At 36.0% G+C, this 27,777-nt stretch overlaps 2 protein-coding genes and 2 pseudogenes across 2 annotated transcripts; all 4 read right to left on the bottom strand.

The window, feature by feature from the left end:
- Positions 1–5,200: 5,200 nt before the first annotated feature.
- On the bottom strand, positions 5,201–6,943 carry LOC120011350 (palmitoyl-monogalactosyldiacylglycerol delta-7 desaturase, chloroplastic-like). The gene is made up of 5 exons (XM_038862448.1): positions 6,483–6,943; positions 6,270–6,410; positions 6,039–6,179; positions 5,728–5,834; positions 5,201–5,611 (listed from the first exon to the last, which is right to left on the bottom strand). Exons 1-5 carry the CDS (start codon positions 6,780–6,782, stop codon positions 5,401–5,403), a joined length of 900 nt encoding a protein of 299 aa, XP_038718376.1. The 5' UTR covers positions 6,783–6,943; the 3' UTR covers positions 5,201–5,400.
- Positions 6,944–11,535: 4,592 nt separating this feature from the next.
- On the bottom strand, positions 11,536–14,433 carry LOC120011233 (annotated as a pseudogene).
- Positions 14,434–18,220: 3,787 nt separating this feature from the next.
- Positions 18,221–20,371, bottom strand: LOC120011409 (annotated as a pseudogene).
- A 3,557-nt stretch (positions 20,372–23,928) lies between these two features.
- LOC120011514 (palmitoyl-monogalactosyldiacylglycerol delta-7 desaturase, chloroplastic-like) lies at positions 23,929–27,473 on the bottom strand. The gene is made up of 6 exons (XM_038862639.1): positions 26,988–27,473; positions 26,595–26,735; positions 26,356–26,496; positions 25,756–25,862; positions 25,457–25,663; positions 23,929–24,332 (listed from the first exon to the last, which is right to left on the bottom strand). The coding sequence occupies exons 1-6, from the start codon at positions 27,375–27,377 to the stop codon at positions 24,212–24,214; spliced, it is 1,107 nt and encodes a 368-aa protein (XP_038718567.1). The 5' UTR covers positions 27,378–27,473; the 3' UTR covers positions 23,929–24,211.
- Positions 27,474–27,777: the final 304 nt, after the last annotated feature.

Below are 27,777 nucleotides of genomic sequence, written 5' to 3'. Positions count from 1 at the left end.
GGGTTGTTATTAGTGGAGTTAAATTTGTATGGTTTCATGGTAGTAGGAGGATGAGGAAGGAGGCCAGGTGCAGGAGAAGGAAAGTTTGGCTTTGTATTCCGATGGGAAGATGGAGTGTGTTTGGCTAAATTGGTAGTGGGTGGAGTAGAGTCAGAGTTGTGTTTGTCATTGTGAAGGAGGAAGGTCTCATGGTCAATGATCTTATCAAACAGTTCTTCGAACGGAACAACAGTGTCTCGAGTGCGAAGGGCAGTGATAAGCTCCTTGTAGGCTGGGCCCAGACCACGAGTTGCATAGACAAGAAGGTCAGCATCACTTGGAGGAGCACCGAGAGCTGTTAGTTCATCTGCAATTTGCTTAATGGAAACAAGAAAATCAGTAACAGAGAGAGAACCACGATTAACCATAGTGAGTTTATCTTTCAAATGAATCATATGAGTTGTAGATCGCTTGGCATAGAGACAAGATAAGCGAGTCCAAGCTTCATGACTTGATGTTGCAGAAGAGACTAGTGGTATAACAGCTTCACTTAGGGATGCAAGAATTGCATGAAGAATTAGTTGATCTTGTCTACGCCATGGAAGATAATCTGGATTGGGACTAGTAGCATCATTTTGAGTCACCGTTGAAGAGGGGCACGAGAGAGTGCCATCGAGATATCCTAGAAGATCCAAACCAAAGAGAAGAGCAGTGAATTGGGATTTCCATGAAAAATAGTTGAGTGGCGTGAGCTTAAGGGGCAACTGGGCAGCAGCATTAATCGTTATTAGACTTTGAGTAGGATTAGAAAGGGCAGCAGCAATAGTGGCTGTGTTGCCTGTAGAGGATGAGTTGGTGGTAGCAATGGTGGCTGAGTTGGAGGCCATTTGGGATGAAAGAGAAAAAAAAAATAGAAGAGGATCTTAGCTCGTTAGAGAGAAAAGCTCCGATACCATAACAAAACTAAAGGATCCAATGTTTTCCAAATTTTATCTTTCGTATGTGTCACAAGATATATATATATACAAGACTGTAAGCATACAAGATTAAATACATGTAACAAATTCTATGTTATTGTTACTTTATTCACGAAGATAAAATAGAGGAGATAGAATTTGTTATGGCTGCTGTTACTGAAGCTCTTGACTTTGGAGATAAGATCGATGGTGCTTCTAGTGTTTGTTGAGATAATCCTGGAATTTCAGTTTCTTTTGAAGGATCACTAACAAACAATACCCTTGTCGTATTTCCTGCAAGAGCAAATGACCTAAAAAAACACAACTAGATATTAGTCTAATGGTACTGTTTCAAAACAATAACATTATAATTGTGTCGTTGCATGTGGGTGTAATGCTTCAAGACAACTTCTCCTCATATGTGGTATAATGCTAATATATTTTTTTATTGACATTGTTTAATAAATGTTAGTCTAATGTTATTGTTTCAAAACACTAATATTATAACATTAAAAAGTTTATTTGAGACCCCAAACAATGAAATTTGCTAAAAATATGATGGGGCCATGGGGGTTAGTAGCATGATTGCTATTCTTGATCACCACACTAAAACGAGTCACCCGGTTAAATTTCACGTGATTATGACAATGTTACTGTTGTTAATGTTTTTACAAAATTGATTGAATGAGATGGGTGACTTCTCAGCACCCTCTGAGATGTCCCCGAACAAGCTTCCTCCATCTCCAACAAATTGTCAACCATTTTATATTGGGGATGGAATCTTTAGCAGGAGTAAAGAATCCTAGAGTTTAACACAAGCTGGTTCCTTACATCTTTGATACAGAACATCTTTATGTCATCTTGAATTTTATGTACTCTAAACTGATTTATTGTTCAACTATGTGCAGCTAATACTCCATCGTCCAGATTGTTATTTAGAGCCTACAAAAGCCTGTTACGGTAGTCCAACTATGATTGTGGTACGACGAACCACCGCCAGAATCGACCGGATTTGAAGTTTTTTTTCAAATAGTAACATTGGCCGACCAATGTTACTCTTTAGACAACCATATCCGGTGGCCATTTTGTGCGTCACAGTGAAAGGAGTCCAACGGTAATGGTGGTGTAGCGAACCGTTGTTGGAATCAGTCCAATCTGAGGCTTTCGTCTTGCGGTGGTCGCGGTATTCCAATTTTCAACCAAATGGACGGCCGTTGGTGGTGGTGTAAAGTCGGAGTATGTTCGTGGTGATGTGAGTTTCAATTTAGGTTGGATAACAATGGACAACAGTAAAGATAGATGAAAGACAAAGAGAAGAAGTGTAGTTGTTCTTAGAGGAAGAAGACAATGAATTTAAGTGTCCAAAAGTTTTACAAGTAGTACCGACTTGAAAATTTTCCGTTTTAATTTCTATACGTTATTTTAAAGCAAATAATTTCAAACCATTGAAATAAAATGATAAGCTAAATATCTTAAATATTTTGAACAAATTTGAGTGTATGTGTGGTGTTGAGTCTATTGACAAAGCCGTATTTGTACAGAAACCATGAAAAATTGAGAAAAAAGACAAACAAGGTCGTGTTTCCCGCATCCACTTGGTGAGTTTTTCATTCTTTATTATGCCCCTTTTGGTTGCTTCGGCAATTGCACATACCTTCACGGGTTGGGTTAAGATTTCCAGCCCACTAGGTCTGGCAGGCTCGACCCGGGCCGACCCTGTCCTCCTAGGAGCACAACAACTAGTTTCTTTTCTTTTTCTTTTTTTTATTTATTTAAAATGTAAAAAAAAAAAAAACTCTTCTCACATGATAGAATAGAAGATGGAAAATTAAGACCACTGGCACTACTCATATTCTGACCAGAACCATCCTATATACCCGACGAAATATATGATAAGACTTTCAAAAGTTTGATATGTTTGCATTGCTCATTGTAGGAACAAATGGAGGTGAAACTGAACCTGCCATAGAAGTTGTATTGACGCCTGAAGAAAGGCTTGGAATGCCAACTGCTGAAGCAGCAATACCTAAAGAACGAAGTTGAGCTCTCATCAGGTCTGAAACTCCAGTTAATGTTTAATGTTTCTGAAGTCATCGTAGAAAATAGTGCCGTAGCTGCTTGCGAGCTTGACGTAGGATCGTGCCCTGATACCATGATATACTTTGAAGATTCTAAGTCTCAAACAACAATTGAAGAAGAAGAAGGAGAATCCAGAGATAAGAGAATGTTTAAATCATATTCATTCAAAAGTGTCATGTACAGACAACCGTTTCGCTAATATAAGAGATGCAATTACAAACAACTAGCGTTTGGCTGTTGACGTAGACAAAATAAAATAATTATTTTGAATAAGAAAATACTAATGGGCCAAGAACTTAAAGGACAAAAGAATGGGCTGATGTAAGATAAACAACCCAAGACTAAAACAAAGCTTCTAAATAACAAGAAACAAATAAAGCCCAATCCCAAGACTTGTCTCTAAGATTAAGACCTGAACTTAGGGCGCATACTCTGATACTCATGAAGAGCGAAAACCAGGGAGACGTACAAATGCCAAATTCCATCTTCTATTCTATCATCACAACTATATAACGGCTAGTTTTGGGAGCAATTTCATAACTTTCAACCCAATTTGCCTTATGGATTGACTAAGGGCTAAAGAAGAAAATATGAAAGAGCAAAATGTAGAAGAAGACGAGATTAATGAGAGAATTTTCAACCTAACAATATCTTAGTGCAATAGTATATATTTTTTCCCGATTACAAAATACACATCAATGACTAATAGAAGGGTGTCAACCTAGTTGGGATGTCATCACAAAGTGTAATCGTAAAATGTAATTGTCATTTTTTTTTTTATAAATAACGGGCAGTTGTGTGGGCGTGTTGGGTCGGCTCACATTACATCTCTAGAGATAGCTTCCTGGTTTTCTTTATTTTAGTTTTGTTTAGTGGACAATTTTGAGAATATCATTAATTCTGATAGTTTAAATGCTAATAAAAAATAGTTGCAAATATATTATCTGAAATGTTGGTAATGTTTGATTGTATTTTTGTCGGTAACATTTATGTTGTTAAAGTTATTGTAGCAAATTACGTAAAGATGTATTATGTTTTAACTTGTAACAAATTAAATTAAATAGTAAAATAAATATTTAATATTATTTAATAGTAATATTGTAAACAAATATTTATTATTAATAAAAATATTTTAATTAATTTAATAAACTAAAAATATATTAATATGCCTTTGCATTTATTAAAAGGGCATTAAGGGAATTTCATATTTAAAGCAAAGATTAAAAATAAAAAATTTCATACAATTTTCTAGAAAATTGTCACAAAATTGTTGAATCTTAACTATTACAAAACATCAATTTTGAAGTATTAAAATGGTCTGACAACTTGAGCCACCAAATGGCTGTTTGGTGTGCTAGTGCAAAATTGTACATCAAATGGGCACTTTGTTCTTGTCATATCCATTCATGGGTCTGGGCTTGGGCCTAGAAGTATGGTACTAAAAGTTCTCTTTTCGGGCTTAAAGATCTATCTAAGACAAAACAAAAGAGCCCATACATAGACAGACCCACATACATGTGTTGTTAATAGCAGGACATACACAGACCCACATACATGCGTTGTTAATAGCAGGACCCTATCCGTGATTGTTCTGAACAATTATTTTCATAGGTAATGTTGTAACATAAATATTATGCCCTGTTGCGCTTTTTTTTTTACTCTAGGTGGTAATCGCATTGCTCGAGATAGAGAGATGGTAAACGGGCCGGTGCCCGTGATCTCGGACTAGCCGAACTCATTTGGGATGGGGCCACACGACCCATTTACCAATGTCAATGAGTCGTACAAGGCTCGGTCCATATAGTCTTCATTGGGTTGAGATTTTCAACCCACCAGGTTTGGTTGACACGACCCGTGAGGATGGCTCAAGACGGGCCAGCCTGGTAGCACAATAGCTAACTAGCTTTTTTTTTTACTTGAAATGTAGAAAAAACCTCTCCTAACAAGTATGTGACGGCTAGTTTTGAGGGCAATTCATTTTCAACCTAATTTATCTTATGGATTACCTAAGGCGCAAAAGACTGAAATACAAAAGAGCAAAATGTAGAAGAATACGAGATTAATGAGAGAGCTTTCAATCTTGCAATAACTTAGTGCAATAGTACCTTTTTTTCCAATAACAAAATGCATACGAATGATTGGTAAAAGGATGCCAACATAGTTGAGATGTTTTCAACTAACAGTAATGCAAAAAATGCAGTTATCACTTTTTTTTATAAATATAATTATATATTAAAACAACATACAAAGGCCCACCAAACCGGGTCCTGGGGCTTATTGTGGGCCGCAATATAAAACATACGGCCCGCCCGGTCCACCAATGGAGCCCATTATGCAGAGACCTATATGCGCCTCACAATTTATAAGCAACAAGCCTAGGGTACTTTTAACAGTTCTTCAATGGTTGAAGGGCCATCCTCTGTTTTTGCATTTCATTTGGCAGCTTCACTTCGGTGGCCAATCCTGCAGCTTGAAGAAGCCTAACCACAATCCAAGTCAAGTCAAGTTGCCACCATTCGAGGCCGTGTCGAGCAGAGTACTCAAAGGCATGGTGGTTATTATGCCAACCCTCTCCAAATGAAAGCACTGCCACCAACCTAATAAAACAGTACTCATATTTAACCAATGAATATGATTGCTAGGTAAACAAAAATTTACAACTTATTAGATATTATAAGGATGTTGTAACTTAATTTATATATATATAAAATACCAATTGTTTCGGGACAAATCTCCAGTTTTCCATGCTTGCTTTCCCCATATATGGCAAACAGAGTTTACCATCCAAGTTATGTGCCACACCCAAACAATTCTCACTGCCTGCAATTGTACAAACTTGGTGTCTTAGATCCCTAAATCAGGTATATAATATTAATTTACTTAAATCAATATATACTGGGCTGGTGCAGCCACCAATTCAAAATTTTCTCTCTACCACTAGTTCCGTTCCGTGCATGAGTAGAGCCAGGCACTTTCAAAGATAAGATCATTAAAGACAAATATGGAAGATTGATTATTCCTTACCATTCCCCACACAAAGAAGGGAAAACCTCCCAATGCATAAAGCAGAACACCTAATGCAATTGGATGTAAATGATGGGTTCTTTGCATAAACCTATAGAATGGCTGCTTCTTCAAGTCCCCAACATTGTTATGCTCTCGACACTGAAAGTAGACAATCAACATACATTAACAACACAAACATTACTATTATATAACACGAAAGAGATTCAAAAGAACAGTATGTATTTGTACCGTTTTACTGATAGATGTTCTATACAAGAGCCAACTCATGTGACTATACCAAAAGCCTTCAATGGGACTATGTGGGTCTCTCTCAGAATCACCAAACTTGTGATGGGACCTATGAACGCTCACCCAATCAATTGGAGGCCCCTGAAACAACCCAAAACACTTAATCTCTTCCATTAAACAAGTACCCAAATTAATGCATGCATGGATACGCACCTGAAGTGCTTGAACTCCACAATATGCAAACGAGTACTCCAGCCATTTGGGGAGCTTGAAACTCCTGTGTGTAAGATTTCTATGAAAAGAAAGAGTAATACCCAGAAGCCCCGTGATCACATAGAGCACAAAAGCGACCCAGAACGCACTCCAATTGAATTGAAACGGCGCAAAAAGACTAAGACAATGCACTGCAAAAACAACGCAAGCTGTTCCAATATCCAATCTCTTCCATTCTCTAGGTAAATTTGGGGAGATTTTGGATATGGCTAATGGTGATGTTACCGTGACCAAAGCCATTGAGTCCGGCTTCGTTTGTGAATGCGTTTATGTGATTTTATTGTTGCAATGCTTATCTTCTCGTCCTTTTCGTAAAAAATGTGGAAATGGAGTTTGAAGAAGAAAAGGAATTGCAGAGAAGACAGAGAGAGATGAGTGGAGGGAGTCTTTGTTTCATTCAAGTTCGCAAATACAATAACCAGAGACACTAATAAATACGAAAAAAAGGTGCAACGGTAATATTGGGTAGTGTCTGTGGCACGTGGTACTCGTATCTTAACATTCCCCAGTCCCCTACCGACTTAGGTTTCGCAAAAAAATATGATCTCAGTTCGGGATAATATCCAAATTGAATAGATCAGCTCTGATGAATGCATCGGGTCTGCACTGACTTTAATTATTTTTAAACCGTTTCACTTAAAGATACTTAGGCCCAAGAAAATATCAACCTTTATGACGATTCTGATATCTGATAATACATCGGATTAACTTAAAAATTTTGATCCAACTGATCATTTCACTCAACGATATTAGAATCCAGTTGGGTAAAAATACGTGGATCTAAAATTTGGTTGGGAGGTAATGTCATCATATCGTATAAATATCACATGACTTTGGGCCCACATGGATTCACAACAAAAAATTAAAAAAAAAGCTCTTCACACCGTCACACGTAGCAGATAACGTTCGATTCAGATTTTACAATCTCAAATACCACACATCAAATCTTGTTGCAGAACCTTCAATTAAATTAAATTTCAAGCAAGATGGATCTGACTCAACATCACCCATGAAATCTTCCAGTAGATCCGTTTCAAGATCACGCGAACGCCAAAACCAAGAAAGAATATGGTAAGAGGGGCAGCTACCCGTTGGATGAGAGTCACCGAAGATGCGTGTCACAGCAAAATATCAGTTTTGAAGACTTCGTCCGCCAGGTAAAAAAAGTACCAACGGGTAAATATTATTGGGTAGTTGTGTGGCACGTGCTACTCATATTTTAACTTAAAGGTAGTCAGGTAGAGGATTGGAATCACAAAAATCACCATAAATTGTAGGTGTACAGGGTTAGGTGGACGGATGGCAGAGAACCCTCCGGCCTCCATGACTCGCCTTATTCAACATTTCTCTGCGAGCACGAGGTCATGTCCCGCCAACAGTTTGCATTATTTACTGATTTTTTTTTCTTTTCTATAATCCGTACAGTTATTATATTTCAATCTAGTATTCGGTTCACAGTATTTCTTGATCTATCACTCTAAGCCTGCATGACACTAACACAACTATTTTTTAAAATTTTTTAAATCTAAATATAAACAGTCAAGACATACTTGACAATTCATAAAAAAAAGAGACAAATATATGTCAACCTTTATATAAAATTGATGTACTCTTTCCAAATAGTTGTCAGTTGATAAACCATTATCATGTGAGCGATACCATGTGTACAAATAGTTGTCAGACCAAAACCCATTAAACTAAAAAAGTGCTTTTCAAATGTGATAAAAAAAAAGAAAAAACAATGTACAATGACTTCTTTTTTAGGTTAGGCAAGAGATACCATGTGAATAAATTTGGACGGATGAATATGAAAGAGATGCCATGTGCATAAATTTGGACGGATGAATATGAAAGAGATGCCACGTGTAATGTGTAATAAGATTTGGAGGCATGGACCATGAAGGGATGCATGGTGAGGTATTAGTGTCTCCCGGACCCAGGAATTTGAATCAATAGGGACAAAAATATTGTGGGGGTTCCGGGGGCATTGCCCCTGGAATTTTTTTTATTGGGTTTGATATGTAATCGATTTATAATTATTGATTGTAAATACAAAAACACATTAATAATAGTTCAAATCAATAAGAAGGTACATTATAATTATCACAATAGCATTCAATATGTCTTCATCTTTTATTTTGCAAAGTCAATGATAATTCATATGTAATCCCCAACATAGTCAATATTAATTACAAATTGAAAACAAAATCAAATGATTGCAAGTATCTCAAAAGGCCATGTGCTTGAGCTTTTTTTGTTGAATCTGTAGCGTGAAACAATTTATAGGATTTATGAAGTTGGGTTGGGTCTAAACTAGTTAGTGGCTTGGGTAAAAATTAATGGATTGGGGGCATCAATTTTTTTGATTGGGAGTCTTAAACTTTATTTGACATGTAATTAACTAATTATAGCATATTTAGTATTACATTTTTTTTTTCACTGGGGGCCCCCAGTCCCTTCTACATCAGTCCGCCTCTATGTCTCCCTATTGCCAACCTGGAATGATCAGATATTTCCCTTTAAAAAACCCGCCCCCTAACTCTCGATCACCTCTTCTCTCCTTACACCTCCCTACACTTGCTACCGTCGACAACACACCTGTCATCTCTCCCCTCTAATTAGATTATTACTCGTGATTTGAAAGGAATATGGATCCCAGGGCTAGCATTGTGAACTTAAATGTAATTCGGGATTTGATATCACAAAAGGATATATGTGCTCTCAATTTTGATACTTTCAGCCACAATGATCTTTGAACTTGTGGATAGTCAGTGGGTGCAACAACAATTTCAACTCCAAAATACAAAAGGAAACTTGTATGTTAAAGCACAATTTTCAACAAAGGCAGAACTTCTTTATGCAATGAAGATGTACCACATTGAAGCTAATGCGCAATACAAAGTAACTTGATTATGCTTTCGTTGTAGATTATATGAAAGAGAAAATGAAAAAGGATATGGCTATTACCATTGGTGCTATTATTGTTGTCATTATGGCACGATTCAACTTCACAATTTCTGACAAGAAAGTGTGGCTTGCAAAACAAATGGCCATTGTTGAGTTGTTTGGTGATTGGGATGAGTCGTACAGGGTTCTACTAGAGTTCATTGATGCACTCCAAAGATCAAATCCCAGGACGGTTGTTGTCTGGAATTGTGAACAAACAAGCCGCCCAAATGTTCAAATGAGTATTTTAGGCATTTGATCATGCAATTGAAGGTTTTAAACATTGTCAACCGATGATATGATTATATGGTACTCACTTGTATGAGAAATATCAGGGAAATTGTTGATTGTTGTTAGTTTTGATGGGAATGGACGACTATTTCCATTGACATTTACTGTAACAGACGGGGAGTCAAACTCGTCATAGAGCTGGTTCATGGCACGCTTACTAATATGGTGATATGATATAGCCCTTGGCATGCAAAAATGTTTGTCCTGTACTAATTATTAATATAATAAATTATCTTAATTGTTTTATTTCTTTTTGGTTTGTAATAATATAGCCCTTCCCATGCAAAAGATGCTTTGATTTTTTTTAATTCAAATGTTCATTCAATGTCAAGAACTAATAATTGAACTGACATTTATTCTGAAGCTTTTGACCTACCTACACACTGACATGACAATCGTTCATCAACTAACAACTATTTAAAAATAGTACATCAATTTTATATAAAGATTGATATACATTTGTCTTTTTCTCTTTAGAAATTATCAAGTCTGTCTCGATTGTTTATATTTAGATTAAAATAATTTTAAAAAATTGTTGTGTTAGTGTTGTGTAGGCTTTGAGTGGTAGATTGGAAAATATTGTGACACCGATCCTAGATTGAAATATAATTGTTGTACAGATGGTAGATAAGAAAAAAAATCTTATTTACTTTTTGTTTCATAGTTATGGCATATTCATGCACTTGTACGAATCCGACAAATGCCAGGGCTTGGTTATGGGCATATTTATGCACTTGTACGAATCTGACAAATGCCAAGGCTTGGTTGTGGGCCGGCCATGTGCCTTAGAGCAACTCCAATGGCAGAAACAATATCAAACACTTCAAAATCATTATCTCTATTCTCTCTTGCCTATTTGACATAATTTAATTGAATGAGTGAGTCCCATAATATATATTATTCATCAACACTTCACATTTATTTTCTCTATTTTCTCTCTTACTTTTCATCATCTCTCTCTTTCTTTTCATAACCTCTCCTTTTCTTTTCATCATCTCTCTCTTCTTTTTTATTATCTCTCTCTTCCTTTTCATCATCTCTCTCTTCACTATTCATCAACTATATACATCCTCCATATTTTAAGTGTCATTTTTCACAATAACCTATAAAACAAGTGTCATTATCAAGAAAGTGTATTTTCAAGTGTTCATTTTCATCCATTGTAGAGTTCTAGCACCCTAAATTTTTCATAAAGTTCACTTTCAACACTTGATAATGTAGGACATGCTCTTACGTCCTCATTCGTAATATAGGAGTCTTTTTTTTTTTTTTATCAAAGTAACACTCCTCGCACAAATAAATACCAATATAACATTGACTCTTAATTTATTATCAAAATAACACTTAACGCCATTAACAATGACATGAATAGAGTAATTTTTTTACAATCACGTCAGTTCAAATGTCGTTAGTGTTTTTGTATCGTTATTGTTTTTGACTCGATCACGCTATATTTACTGATGTGAATAGTTGAAAATGTTAATGGTGTCATTACACATCTTTGAATATCACGTCGTTTAGAATGACGTGATTTCAAAGGATGTAGTATCCTTCAAGTTTAAGAGAAGCAAACCCAAGCGAAGCTCTCTGTGGAGAATGAACAAACTCGCTCTCAAACCAATCTGCACCATCACAAGTCACTGCCACACTTCTTGACCCTCTACAAGCTTTGTCGAATTTGTCTCTCTCTCTATATTAGTAAGAATACAAAAGAAATTAATAAATTATGGAGCAAGAGTCGCAAAAGAGAAAATACATGACTTCCAGTATACAGTTTACAGTTTATGTAATATTTATATATATTAATAATACAACATACAAAGGCCCACCAAACCCCAGTCTTGGGCCTACGCTTATAAGTACGTATGGTACTAAAGGTTTTAGTTTTTAGGCTTAAAGACATGTCCTATACAAACATGAGAGCCCATTATGCATGCATAGACCCATATGCGCCCCATAATTTATAAAAAAGCAACAAGCCTAGGGTACTTTAACAGTTCTTCAATGGTTGGAGGGCCATCCTCTGTTTTTGCATTTCATTTGGCAGCTTCACTTCAGTGGCCAATCCCGTAGCTTGAAGAAGCCTACAACAATCCAAGTCAGGTCCAGTTGCCACCATTCGAGGCCGTGTCGAGCAGAGTACTCAAAGGCATGGTGGTTATTATGCCAACCCTCTCCAAATGAAAGCACTGCCACCAACCTAATTAAACAGTACTTATATTTAACCAATGAATATGATTGCTAGGTAAACAAAAATTTACAACTTATAAGATATAAAGATGTTGTAACTTAATTATATATATATATATATATAATACGAATTGTTTCGGGACAAATCGCCGGTTTTCCATGCTTGCTTCCCCCATATATGGCAAACAGAGTTTACCATCCAAGTTATGTGCCACACCCAAACAACTCTCACTCCCTGCAACTGTATAAACTTGTGTCTTAGATCTCTGAATCAGGTACATAATAGATAAGACAACGATTGACCTTGCCATGTAAATTTACAATACACAAGCTCTGCTCTGTTATCAGACAAAGTAATCACAATCATGAATAAAAGATATGATAGAGATAGACCAAACCAAATGATTCGGCTGATAAAGCTTTCAAATCTTATGGTCCTAAACATAACCGAAATGATAGGCGTCCCAGTAAATAAGATCCCAATCATCTGACCAAAGGATGATATGTCATTTTCTTATTCAATCACCAATTTTTATGAGCCCCTGCACTTAGCTCAACCAAGTGATAAATACCCATCCAGGATGACTTGGACACTTTTTTGCTGGGATGTTTATGATTTCTATAAACCTGATGGCAAACAACTAGTGGCACAAAAAGGCCCTCAATTGGCCCACTTAGTTTGATGGTATTGCATGGATTTGAGATGGCCCAAACAAACTGAAGATTGAGTTTGAAGACTGAAATCAATATATACTGGTTTGGTGCAGCCAACAATTCAAAATTTTCTTTGTCTACCACTAGTTCTTTGCATGAGTAGAGCCGGGCATTTTGAAAGATAAGGTCATTAAAGACAAATATGGAAGATTGATTATTGCTTACCGTTCCCCACACAAGGAAGGGAAATCCTCCCAATGCATAAAGCAAAACACCTAGTGCAATTGCATGTAAATTATAGGTTCTTTGCATAAACCTATAAAATGGCTGCTTCTTCAAGTCCCCAGCATTGTTATGCTCTTGACGCTGAAAGTAGTCAATCAACATGCATTAACAACACAAACACTACTATTATATAACATGAAAGAGATTCAAAAGAACAATATCGATACTCAGTACCCGTTTAGTGATAGATTTTTTATACAAGAGCCAAATCATGTGACTATACCAAAAGCCTTCAATGGGACTATGCGAGGTTATATCCCACCCACAGTTTCCATGTGTGATATTAGTTTTGTCGTGTCCAGTCGTGTATTGCCCTGTTTCTTTCGAACAACTGAAGAAGTGCATGAATGGACACGTGTAAGTGTTGAGGTTGACCTTGACTGACCAGATCTGCCTGAATGATGCAACTAATGACCACAAATTGACAACTGATATTAATTATAAGCTTTAATATGGTCTCTCTCACCATCCGATTTTTTTTTTATTAATATAGATAGATATAATGCCATGCTAAACGTGGCAACAAAATATTGGTTTGTCATTTTTCTTAAAAAATAAAAATAAAAATTTGTTTGTCATTGATTATACAAATTATATGTTTCATGGTGGGCGGGTTGGGCTTAGGGAAATAGCATTTAAAAGTTAGTTTAATATAAAGTATATTAAATATTGAGTAAATTAAATATTATAATATTTAGTTTTTCAAAAATATGTGATTTATTATTAATGTCAATTAATATAAATGTAAAATAAATCGAGTCTAAATAACAAAAAAATTATTGTATAAATGAATATTTAAATGATTTAGAGTATGTTTTACAGTATCTGTTGCGTGGTGATATTATATATTAGAGAAACTGTAAATCTATTTAAATAAAGTATAATTTAGAGTGTCTACGTTGTGGTGGTTCGTTAGAGAAACTTTATGAAAAGTATACTTTTACTTTAAATTTAGAATTTGTTTAGAGTTTTTGTTGTGAATGGTTTTAGAGGACCATCAACACATAGGAACCGGTTACAAAGAAGAATGGAAAACACTTCCAAAAGAGGGACTCACTCCCATTTATTAACAAGCTAAGATTCATTCTCAATAGGAGGACAGTCGGGACTCACTCCCATAATAGGAAACTAACCAAAGCTGGAAAGTAATGAGAAATTTCTCTAATTCTCCAAAAGTGCCCTATTGTTGAAGATACGAGTTGTCTATATTGGGCATATTGCCACTTGTTGAGTCCGTTCACAAAGCCGTGTTTGTACAGAAACCATGAAAATTTGAGAAAAAAAAGACAAAATTGGGGATAAAGGTGTTTAGGGTTATATCACACCCACATGATATTAGTTTGGTCGTGTCCAGTCATGTATTGCCCCGTCTCTTTCGAATAACTGAACAAGTGCATGAATAGGACACGTGTAAGTGGATTGAGCCTAACCTTGACTGATCAGATCTGCCAGAATGATGCAACCAATAACCAGAAATTGACAACTGATATTTATTAATAAGCTTTAATCTGGTCTCTCTCACCATCCGATTTTTTTTAATTAATATATATAGATATAATGCCATGCTAAACGTGGGTACAAAATAGGAAAAATTCCAAACCGATATCATTTATAAAACTTTTGGACACTTAAGTCTAGTCCAAAAAATTTTATCCCTCTAAGGTACTACTAGCTAGTATGTTAATTATTTTTTTTACCCTTATCTTATTCCCCCCACAACAACTACATGCCTCTTCTTCTTCTCTCTCCTTACTATTATCCGTTGGTATCCAACCTAAACTGAAGCTCACATCACCATGAACATACTCCGATCGACCTTCCACCACCAACGACCGTCCTTTTGACCCGAAAAATGATCAGAATGTCGAGACCACCATAAGACAAGCCTAAGATCCGGCCGATTTTGGCGACAATTTGCTACACCACCACTATCGTTGAACTCCCCTCACTGAGACGCACAATGTCCAGTCAGGTATGGCCCAAAAAAACCATCGGATATGGCCGTTTTAAAATAGTAACATTGGTTGGCCAATGTTACTATTTCAAAACAGTGACATTGGTCAATCAATGTTACTATTTCAAAACAGTAACATCAGTCAGTGTTACTATTTGGAAAAAACTTCGGATTCGGTCGATTTCGACGACGGTTCGTCATACCACCATCACAGTTGGATTTCTCTCATTGAAGCACACAATACCCAGCCATATACAATCCAAAACGACCACTAGATATGTCCATTTTAAAATAGTAACATTGGTCAGCTAACGCTACTATTTTAAAACAATAACATTGGTCGGCTAATGTTACTGTTTTGAAAAAACTTCAAATCCACCCTATTTCGACGACAATTCGCAACACTACCATCACCATTGGATTCCCCTCATAGAGACGCATAATACCCAATCATATTTGGACCAAAACGATAGCAAAAAAAAGAGATGAGTGAGAGATAAAGATATAGTAAATAGAGAGATGTAGTAAAGAGAGAGAGATGCAGTAGGAGAGAGAAAGTTATTGTGATGAGATAAGAGAGAGAAGTAGCATATAAAGAAAGTAACAAGAAAGAAATCATATTAAATCTAATCCTACTTGAAAAAATGACAAAAAAATAAAAAGATAAAATTTAAATGTTAAAAAAAATAAAAATGGACTTTTAAGGGATAAATTTTTTTGGAGTGGACCTAGATATCCAACAGTTTTAAAAGTTGTATTAATATATCATTTTCGATACAAAATATTGGTTTGTCATTTTTCACAAAAAACATAAAAAAAATTGGTTGTCATTGATTATACAAATTATGTTTCATGATGGGCGCGTTGGGCTTAGGGAAATAGCATTTAAAAACTTAGTTTAATATAAAGTATATTAAATATTGAGTAAATTAAATATTATAATATTTAGTTTTTCAAAAATATTAATTTGAATTGATTTATTATTAATGTCAATTAATTTAAATGTAAAATAAATTGAGTCTAAATAATAAAAAAAAGTTGATTGTATAAATGAATATTTAAATGATTTAGAGTGTCTGCTGGGTGATGATATTGTTAGAGAAACTTTGTGAAAAGTGTATTTTTATTATAAATTTAAAGTTTGTTAAGAGTTTCTGATGTGGATGGTTTTAAAGAACTATCAACATATAAGAACTGGTTACAAAGAATAATAGAAATCACTTCCAGAGGAGAGACTCCACTCCCATTTATTAACAAGCTAAAATTCATTCTCAATAGGATGACAATCGGGATTCACTCCCATAATAGGAAACTAACCAAAGCTGAAAGTAATAAGAAATTACAAAACCACCATTTTGGAGTGTTTAAATTGTCTAAAAATTTGGGCCACCAAATTACTATTTGGTGCACCAACAACATTAACGCTGGTGTAAAATTATGCACCAAACGGACACTTTATTATTGTCATATCCATTTGTGGGTCTGGGCTTGGGCCTAGAAGTATGGTACTAAAGGTTTTCGTTTTTTGGGTTTGGGTTTAAAGATATGTCTAATACAAACAAACGAAAATAAAGTGTCGTACTAATTTGGGATGGGGCACACGACCCATTTACCAATGTCAATGAGTCGTACTAAGCTTGGTCGGTATAGTCTTCATTGGGTTGAGATTTTCAGTCCACTAGATTTGGTCGAAACTACTCGAAAGAATGGCTCAAGACGGGCCGACCCGGCTCGCCTGGTACCATAATAGCTAGCTAGTTTTCTTTTTTTGTTTTACTTGAAATATAGAAAAAAAACCTCTCCTAACAAGTATTCAACGGCTAGTTTTGAGGGCAATTTGATCATTTTCAACCTAATTTATCTTATGGATTGGCTAAGGCGCAAAAGACTGAAATACAAAATAGCAAAATGTAGAAGAAGACGAGATTAATGTGAGAGTTTTCAATCTTGCAATATCTTAGTGCAATAGTACCTTTTCTTCCAATAACAAAATGCACAGGAATGATTGGTAAAAGATGCCAACTTAGTTGAGATGTTTTCAACCAATGCCAAAAATGCAATCGTAAAATACAATTATCACTTTTTTTTATAAATATAATAAATATGAAATTTATTCAATTATTCTAGAATTCCTGTATACAATTTATGTAATATTTATATATATTAACAATAATTACATATTAATAACGGACAATTGGCAGTAATAGCACTTTAGACAACTTAATTGTAAAAAGGTCATGGACATTTTAAAAATTGTAAAAAAGTGCAATTTAAGGGTAATTTGGTCATCTGACTTAAGATATTTTTTAGTTTATACCTATAATACCCTCCTCTTTCTTCTTCTTCTTCTTCTTCTTCTCCCTCCAACTATCCAACTCTAGTGTGTCCTCTCTTTCTCTCATTATTCTCTACTAAAAGTTATCTCCTTCTTTCTCTCCTTCTTCTTCTTCTTCTTCTTCTTCTTCTTCTTCTTCTTCTTCTGGTTCTGATCTGGTTCTTCGTTGTCTTCTTCTCCATTTTTGGCCGAGTTTCTCCTCTCTTCATCTCCTTCTTCGTCGTTGCTCAACCTGGACTGCGTCGAGTTGCTCTGCTTCGTTTTTGACAGATCTGTACTATGCTTCGTTGTTCAATCTGGGTTGTGCTTTGTTTTTTTGCAGATCTGGACTCTGGTTCGTTTTTTTCAGAGATGTATCGCTATAGTATCACTATAGTATCACCAACACCAAAAAACCACTAAAATGATGAAACTAGTATGCATACTTCATCTTCCTAACTACTTTTCCTTTCTTGATTTTCTTTTCTTGGTTACCTCTCTTGTTCGTTTTGAAAAAACATTTACAAGTGCAGAGATGTATCACTATAGTATCACGAACACAAAAAATTCATTAAAATGATACAATTGAACCAATATGCATACTTCTTCTTCCTAATTACTTTTCCTTTATTGGTTTTCTTTTCTTGGTTTGTACATCTCTTGCTCGTTTTGGAAAAACATTTACAGCTGCAGAGATGTATCACTATAGTATCACGAACATTAAAAATCCACTAAAATGACATAATTGAACCAGAAAGACATGTAATGCTATCAAATTTACATTCTAACATTTATATCATCATTTTATGAGCCAAAAATATAAATTGAACACTAAATTGGATCTTCTATTTAAAAGTATCACTATTGTATCACAATTCGTGGAGAGAGAAAATCAAAATTGAGGTTATTTTGGTAAAAGATAATCCCCAGTGTACTTTTTTAAAAGGATGTTTTAGTGATTGCACTTTTTTACAATTAAGTATAATCTAGTGTACCGGCCTCCAAAAGTCCCAATTAATAAAACATACAAAGGCCCACCAAACCCGGCCCTTGGGCTTATTGTGGGCCACAATATTTAACATACGGGCCACCCGGTCCACCAAGGGACGGGCCACCATGCACGTGTGCCGAGGCTGGCCGAGCCGTCTCTAGAGATTACTTACCGGTTTCCTTTATTTTGTTCTTATCTATTTATGGGCCTGGGCCTATAAGTAAGTATAGTACTAAAGGTTTTAGTTTTTAGGCTTAAAAGACAGGTCCACAAACATGAGAGCCCATTTTGCATAGACCCATATGCGCCTCATAATTTAAAAGCAACAAGCCTAGAGCACTTTAACAGTTCTTCAATGGTTGAAGGTCCATCCTCTGTTTTTGCATTTCATTTGGCAGCTTCACTTCAGTGGCCAATCCTGCAGCTTGAAGAAGCCTAACCACAATCCAAGTCATGTCAAGTTGCCACCATTCGAGGCCGTGTCGAGCAGAGTACTCAAAGGCATGGTGGTTATTATGCCAACCCTCTCCAAGTGAAAGCACTGCCACCAACCTAATTAAACAGTACTCATATTTAACCAATGAACGTGATTGCTAGGTAAACGAAAATTTACAACTGATAAGATATAAAGATGTTGTAACTGAATTATATATATATAATACCAATTGTTTCGGGACAAATCGCCAGTTTTCTGCTTGCTTTCCCCATGTGTGGCAAACAGAGTTTACCATCCAAGTTATGTGCCAGAACCAAACAATTCTCACTCCCTGCAATTGTATAAATTTGCTGTCTTAGATCCCTGAATCAGGTACATAAAAGATAAGACAACAATTGACCTTGCCATGTAAATTTACAATACACAAGCTCATGCTCTGTTATCAGACAAAGCAATCACAATCATGAATAAAAGATAGGATAGAGATAGACCAAACCAAATGATTCGGTTGACAGAGCTTTCAAATCTTATGGTCCTAAACATAACAAAAATGATAGGCATCCTAGTAAATGGATCCCAGTCATCCGATCAAAGGATGATATGTCATTCTCTAATTCAATCACCAATTTTTGTGTGCCATGCACTTACTTCAACCAAGTGACAAATACCCATCCGGGATGACTGTGGACATTTTTTTGTTGGGATGTTTATGATTTCTGTAAACCTAATGACAAACAACTAGTGGCACAAAAAGGCCCACAATTGGCCCACTTAGTTTGCGGGTATTGCATGGATTTTAGATGGCCCAAACAAACTGAAGATTGAGTTTGAAGACTGAAATCAATATATACTGGTTTGGTGCAGCCAACAAATCAAAATTTTCTTTGTCTACCACTAGTTCTTTGCATGAGTAGAGCCGGGCATTTTGAAAGATAAGGTCATTAAAGACAAATATGGAAGATTGATTATTGCTTACCGTTCCCCACACAAGGAAGGGAAATCCTCCCAATGCATAAAGCAAAACACCTAGTGCAATTGCATGTAAATTATAGGTTCTTTGCATAAACCTATAAAATGGCTGCTTCTTCAAGTCCCCAGCATTGTTATGCTCTTGACGCTGAAAGTAGTCAATCAACATGCATTAACAACACAAACACTACTATTATATAACATGAAAGAGATTCAAAAGAACAATATCGATACTCAGTACCCGTTTAGTGATAGATTTTTTATACCAAAAGCCAAATCATGTGACCATACCAAAAGCCTTCAATGGGACTATGTGGGTCTCTCTCAGAATCAACAAACTGGTGATGGGACCTATGAACGCTCACCCAATCAATTGGAGTCCCCTGAAACAACCCAAAACTCTTAATCTCTTCCATTAAACAAGTACCCAAATTAATGCATGCATGCATACGCACCTGAAGTGCTTGAACTCCACAATATGCAAACGAGTACTCCAGCCATTTGGGGAGCTTGAAACTCCTGTGTAAGATTTCTATGATAAGAAAGAGTAATACCCAGAAGCCCTGTTATCACATAGAGCGCAAAAACGACCCAGAACGCACTCCAATTGAATTGAAACGGTGCAAAAAGACACAGACAATGCACTGCACAAACAAAGCAAGTTGTTTCAATATCCAATCTCTTCCATTCTCTTCCCCTAAACAAAGTCCTCTTCCGCTCCCCCACCGCATCTGGCGCAGCCACTTCTCTAGGCATAATTGGGGAGATTTTGGATTTGGGTAATGGGGATGTGACTGTGACCAAAGCCATTGACTGAGCTTCGTTTGTGAATGCGATTGTTTATGTGATTTTATTGTTGAAAATTGAAAAGCACATTCTCTCCGGTCCTTTTCCTAAAGCTATAGGAATCACAAAAATACGTTAAATTGTCGTATTGCACTGTCTCTTTCGAACAACTGAACAAGTGCATGAATAGGACACGTGTAAGTGGTTGAGGCTGACCTTGACTGGACCACATCTGCCAGAATGATGCAACTAATAAGAGAAAATGCAATAAGAAACAATTTAATGTGCCAACATTTTTGTTGGCCCGGTCCCACCTCTATTACACAAAAAGTCAAGTCAAACACGTATTCTAATACAGCCACATCAGCAAAACACAAATTTCTATACACTTTTTCTTCTCACACACTTTCTCTTTCCACCCAACCCAACAACATTCCATTCCTCCATATTATCCACAACAAAACTACACCAAAACATTAAATATCAATACATCCACATCAGCAAAACACTTATCCCAATACAGCCACATAAGCAAAACACATTTTACAATACAGCCACATCAGCAAAAGACAACATCTTTGTTGGCCCAATACCACTTCACCATTGCATTTGCCCTAACCAGAAATTGTCAACTGATATTAATATGCTTTAATATGGTTTCTCTCACCATCCGATTTTTTTTATTAATATAGATATATATAATGCGTCCGTTTGGACGTGAACTGCAGTGCGGTGTTGTGAAGTCTAAAACTGTGATGTAGTGAGGTTAGTTCAAACGCGAAGCTGCTTGGCGTATCATGCTGTGAAGTGCGTTTGTAGTATCTAAATTACGGTTATATTAGATGACTAATAATATTAATATAAAATCAGGTAACGTTTACATTGTACATTAATCTAAAATAAAATAATTGACCTAATTTGATTACGTAAAACAATTCAATATATATTAGGCTGTTTGGAAGTGCTGTGAGGTGAGGTGAGGTGTTGCGAAGTAAAAAGCTGTGGTGCTGTGAGGTGAGTTCTGCTGACAAAAAATGTTTGGCGTGTCACAAAAAACTGTGGTGCTATGAGGTGAAGTGCACCTGAACGTAGTGTAAACACTCTGCCAAACAGATACCGTGCTAAGCGTGGCTACAAAATATTGTTTTGTCATTTTTCTAAAAAAAAAAAATTTGTTTTGTCATTGATTATACAAATTATGTGTCATAGTGGGCGGGTTGGGCTTAGGGAAATAGCGTTTAAAAACTTAGTTTAATATAAAGTATATTAAATATTGAGTAAATTAAATCTTATAATATTTAGGTTTTCAAAAATATTAATTTGAAGTGATTTATTATTAATGTCAATTAATTTAAATGTAAAATAAATTGAGTCTAAACAATAAAAAAATGATTATATAAATGAATATTTAAATGATTTAGAGTCTACTCGCTGCGTGGTGGTATTATTAGAGAAACTTTGTAACTTTTACTGTAAATTTAGAGTTTGTTAAGAGTTTCTGATGTAGATGGTTTTAGAAGACTATCAACACATAAGAACTGGTTACAAAGAAGAATGGAAATCACTTCCAGAGGAGAGACTCACTCCCATTTATTAACAAGCTAAAATTCATTCTCAATAGGATGACAGTCGGGACTCTCTCCCATAATAGGAAACTAACCAAAGCTGGAAAGTAATAACAAATTTCTTCAATTCTCCAAAAAATGCCCTATTGTTGAAGATACGAGTGGGCTTCTAAAGGCATGTTTCGTGGGCTTCCTGGCATGGGCTTATAACAAGTTCTACCCATCACAGAATCTGACAAATGCCAAGGCTTGGTTCTGGGCATGCTATTGGCCTCACGTCCTCACTTTAGTGTTATTTGATTAGTAACTGAACCTAGTTTTCTTAGTAGTGAACAAAAGAAACATAGAGAGGCGTCATTTGAGAGAGAAAAACATAGAGAGAGCTTGAGAGGGAGTTTCTCTTTGTAATTGGTGAGCTTTTTTTCTTGTAATCTCCTCCACACTCAATCTCTGCTGTTCGCAAACGTAGGCTATTGTCCAACCTTCTAAATTTTGTGTGTTCTTTATTGTTTTGATTTAGTTCTCTATTTGAATTTTTTTTATTGGTTTGGTCAATTTATTGTGTGTTTGAATATAGTTTGGGTTAATGGGTTGCAAACAAAGTCCATGTACTGACTAATGGATTAGCCCACGAAGCTGAGGCCTGAGACATTGGCAGGTGGCAGCTATGGGTCCAGCCACATTACCATCATCAATTTTTTTGTTATTCAAATATAGGACTTTTGGAAGCCGGTACACTAGATTATACTTAATTGTAAAAAAGTGTAATCACTAAAATATCATTTTAAAAAAGTACAATGGGGATCATTTTTTATCAAAATAACCTCAAATTTGATTTTCTGTCTCCACGAATTGTGATACAATAGTGATATTTTTAAATAGAAAATCCAATTTAGTGTTCAATTTATATCTTTTGCTCATAAAATGATGATATAAATGTTAGAATGTAAATTTAATTGCATTACATGTCTTTCTGGTTCAATTATGTCATTTTAGTGGATTTTTAGTGTTGGTGATATTATGGTGATACATCTCTGCAGTTGTAAATGTTTTTCCAAAATGAGCAAGAAATGTACAAACCAAGAAAAGAAAACCAAGAAAGGAAAAGTAATTAGGAAGAAGAAGTATGCATACTGATTCAATTGTATCATTTTAATGAATTTTTAGTGCTCGTGATACTATAGTGATACATCTCTACACTTGTAAATGTTTTTCCAAAACGAACAAGAGAGGTAACCAAGAAAAGAAAATCAAGAAAAGAAAAATAATTAGGAAGATGAAGTATGCATACTGGTTTAATTGTATCATTTTAATGGTTTTTTGGTGTTAGTGATACTATAGTGATATATCTGTGCAAAAAATGAATTAGAGTCCAGATCTGCAAAAAAAGAAGCACAACCCAGATTGAACAACGAAGCATAGTCCAGATCTGTCAAAAATGAAGCAGTGCAACTCGACGCAATCCAGATTGAGCAACGACGAAGAAAGTGATGAAGAGAGGAGAAACTCGGCCAAAAACAGAGAAGAAGGCAACGAATAACAAATTCAGATCGAGAACCAGAAGAAGAAGAAGAAGAAGGAGAAGGAGAAGGAGAGAAAGAAGGAGATTACTTTTAGTAGAGAAGAATGAGAGAAAGAGAGGACACACTAGAATTGGATAGTTGGAGGAGGAAGAAGAAGAAGGGTATTGTAGGTATAAACTAAAAAATATCTTAAGTCAGATGATCATATTACCCTTAAATTGCACTTTTTTTACAATTTTAAAAATGTTCATGACCTTTTTACAATTAAGTTGTTCAAAGTGCTTTTACTCCTAATTGTTCGTTCAAAGGATATTTAACCTCTTGCTTCTCCAAGTAATTAACGATTGACCTCGGATGCCTAATGGTGTTGAGTCTGTTGACAAAGCCCTGTTTGTAGAGAAACCATGAAAAATTGTGAAAAAAGACAAAATTGGGGATAACGGTGTTTAGGGTTCTATTGGGCTATTGTTCAGATTTGGGGATTTGCCTTTGAAGGCGGTGCATAGAGATCCAGATACTTTCGTTTTCAGATGACACTAACCACTAACCAGCAGTTCAGATATTTACACTACACTTTTGTGTACGTAATTCACTCTCCTACCGCAACGCTCCCAACCATTTCACCTTTTTGTTGTGTGTCCTCATGGCGGCAACAAATTTGTCCAGCTTTACGTCTCTGGCACAGTCTTTCTCAGCCACGCGGCCTCTTCCTAGTTCCAAAGCAAGGTCATGTTTTTCGCATCCACTTGGTGAGTTTTTCACTCTTTAGTATGCCCCTTTTGGTTGCTTCTGCAATTGCACATGTAGCCTACCCGGACTGGGTTGAGATTTCCAGCCCACTAGGTCTGGCCGGCACGACCCGTGAGGCAGGCTCGACCCGGCCCTCCTAGGAGCACAGCAAATAGTTTCTTTTTTTTTTTATTTAAAATATATAAAAAAAACCTCTCCTCACTCCTCACATCTATATAACAGTTAGTATTGGAGGCAACTTGGTCGCTTGCAACCTAATTTGCCTTATGGATTGACTAAGGGCGAAAGACGGAAATACAAGAGCAAAATGTAGAAGAAGACGTCATTAATGAGAATTTTCAACCTAAAAATATCTTAGTGCAACGGTAGATATTTTTCCCCATTACAAAATACACATGAATGATTGATAAAAAATGCGTCAACCTAGTTTGGAATTGGGATGTCATTACAAAGTCTAATGGTAAAATGTTAGTATCACTTTCTTTTTTATAAATAACGGACCATCATGTGGGCGTACCGTACCAGGCCGGCCCACATTTCATCTCTAAAGATAGCTTATGGTTTTTTTTTTTTTTTGGTATTTTTTGGTTTGATGGAGTGTCTTGACAATAGCATTAACTGTAATAATTTAAATGGTGATAAAAAAAAAAATTACAAATATGATGCCTGAAATGTTGATGGTGTTTAATTTTATTTTTTCGGTAACATTTATGCTATTAAAATGTTTTAATATTAATAGCATATTAATATTTGACATTAACAGTAATATTTGTAAACAAATATTTAATATTAATAAAAATATTTTAATTAATTTAATAAACTAAAAATATATTAATACGCCCTCGCATATATTAAACGGGTATCAAGGAAATTTCACATTTAAAGCAAGGTTAGATATGAAAATATAATATAATTTTTCACAAAATTACCCTAAAATTGTTGAATCTGAACAATTACAAAACAGCTGTTTGGTGCACAATTTTGCACCAGCATTAAATGCCGGTGGTGCACCAAACGGGCACTTTGTTCGGCATATCCATTCATGGGTCTGGGCTTGGGCCTATAAGTATGGTACTAACAGTTTTAGTTTTTGGGCTTGAAGACATGTCCAATACCAACAAAAGAGCCCATATATACACAGACTCACATACATGCGCTGTTTATAGCAGGACGCCGTCCATGATTGTTCTAAACAAATTATTTCATAGGCAATGTATAACCGTGTTCATATTTTATAAGCAACAAGCCTAGAGTTCTTACCAGTTCTTCAATGGTTGAAGGGCCATCCTCTGTTTTTGCATTTCATTAGGCAGCTTCAATTCAGTGGCCAATCCCGCAGCTTGAAGAAGCCTAACCACAAACCAAGTCAGGTCAAGTTGCCACCATTCCAGGCCTTGTCGAGCAGAGTACTCAAAGGCATGATGGTTATTATGCCAACCCTCTCCAAATGCAAGCACTCCCACCAACCTAATAATTAAACACTCATACTTAACCAATGATTTCTAGGTAAGAAATAAATTTACAAGATATAAAGATGTTGTAACGTATATATATAATACCAATTGTTTCGGGACAAATCGCCAGTTTTCCATGCTTGATTTCCCCATACATGGCAAACAGAGTTTACCATCCAAGTTATGTGCCACACCCAAACAATTCTCACTCCCTGCAATTGTACAAACTTGGTGTCTTAGATCCCAAAATCAGGCACATAAAAGATAAGACAACAATTGACCTTGCCATGCAAATTTACAATACACAAGCTCATGCTCTGTTATCAGACACAGCAATCACAATCATGAATAAAGATAGGATAGAGATAGACCAAACCAAATTATTCAGTTGACAAGTCTTTCAAATCTTATGGTCCTAAAAATAATGACAAACGACTAGTGGTACAAAAAGGCCCACAATTGGTACACTTGGTTTTATTTTTTTTGGTGACACCCACTTAGTTTGACTGTGATGTCATTGCATGGATTTGAGACGGCCCAAACAAACAGAATATTGAGTTTGAAGACTGAAATCAATATATACTGGTATGGTGCAGAGCCGCCAATTCAAAATTTTCTGTGTCTATCACTAGTTCCTTGCATGAGGAGCCATTTTGAAAGATAAGATCATTAAAAGACAGATATGGAAGATTAATTATTGCTTACCATTCCCCACACAAGGAAGGGAAATCCTCCCAATGCATAAAGCAAAACAGCTAATGCAATTGCATGAAAATCATAGGTGCTTTGCATAAACCTATAGAATGGCTGCTTCTTCATGTCCCCAACATTGTTATCCTCTCCACACTGCAAGTAGTCAATTAACATACATTAACAACACAAAACTACTATTACATAACATGAAAAGAGAACAAGAGATTCGAAACAACAGTATATATCTGTACCCTTTCATTGATAGACTTTTTATACAAGATCCAACTCATGTGACTATACCAAAAGCCTTCAATGGGACTATGCGGGTCTCTCTCAGAATCAACAAACTGGTGGTGAGACCTGTGAACGCTCACCCAATCCATTGGACTCCCCTGAAACAACCCAAAAAACACTTAAATCTCTTCCATTAAACACACTCGTAAACAAGTACCCAAATAAATTAATGTCTGGATATGCAATTGAAAAGGCAAAATGATATGAAATGAATAGTAGTGGAAAAATGTATCATCTATAATAAAAATGAATCGAGAAATCGAGTACACGTGGATGGATTCAGTTGATGTTTTTATAAACTCATGTAACTGATTCTAAACGTTTAGGATAGAGCCTTTGAGGATACGCACCTGAAATGCTTGAACTCCACAATATGCAAACGAGTACTCGAGCCATTTGGGGAGCTTGAAACTCCTGTGTGAAAGATTTCTATGAAAAGAAAGAGTAATACCCAGAAGCCCTGTTATCAAATAGAGCGCAAAAGCGACCCAGAACGCACTCCAATTGAATTGAAACGGCGCAAAAAGACACAGACAATGCAGTGCAAAAACAACGCAAGATGTTCCTATATCCAATCTGTTCCGTTCTCTTCCCCTAAACAAAGTCCTCTTCCGATCCCCCACCACATCTGATACCCGAACTCCCCCACAATTCTGTGGATCTGGCGGCGCCGCTTCTCTTGGTAAATTTGGGGAGATTTTGGATTTTGGTGATGTTGATGTGACCGTGATCAAAGCCATTGAGTCAGACTTCGGTTGTGAATGCGTTTATGTGATCTTATTTTTGAAATGCATATCTTCGACTTCTCCGGCCCTTTTCGTAAAGGTAGAGGAATCACAAAAATATCACGATAAATAATCGGTGTAGGAGGTTAGGTGGCGATGGCAAGCTTATCCAGAGGGACCCTCCATGACTTGTCTTGTTCAACATTTCTCTGCCGACACATTTTGCTTTGTCTTCATGTGTGAATGTGATCTTAGTTTTGTCGCTTCAGTAACGTGTTGCCCTATCTGTTCCCGACAAGTGCATGAATATAGGACACATGTAAGTGATCGAGGCTCACCTTTGACTGATCAGATCTGCCAGAATCTGACAAATGTCAAGGCTTGGTTAGAGCAAATGCAATCGATGTTTTTTGCT

This window comes from Tripterygium wilfordii, chromosome 12 (genome assembly GCF_013401445.1).
Source record: "Tripterygium wilfordii isolate XIE 37 chromosome 12, ASM1340144v1, whole genome shotgun sequence".
NCBI lineage: Eukaryota > Viridiplantae > Streptophyta > Magnoliopsida > Celastrales > Celastraceae > Tripterygium > Tripterygium wilfordii.
This window is presented reverse-complemented; position numbering and strand designations above follow the sequence as displayed.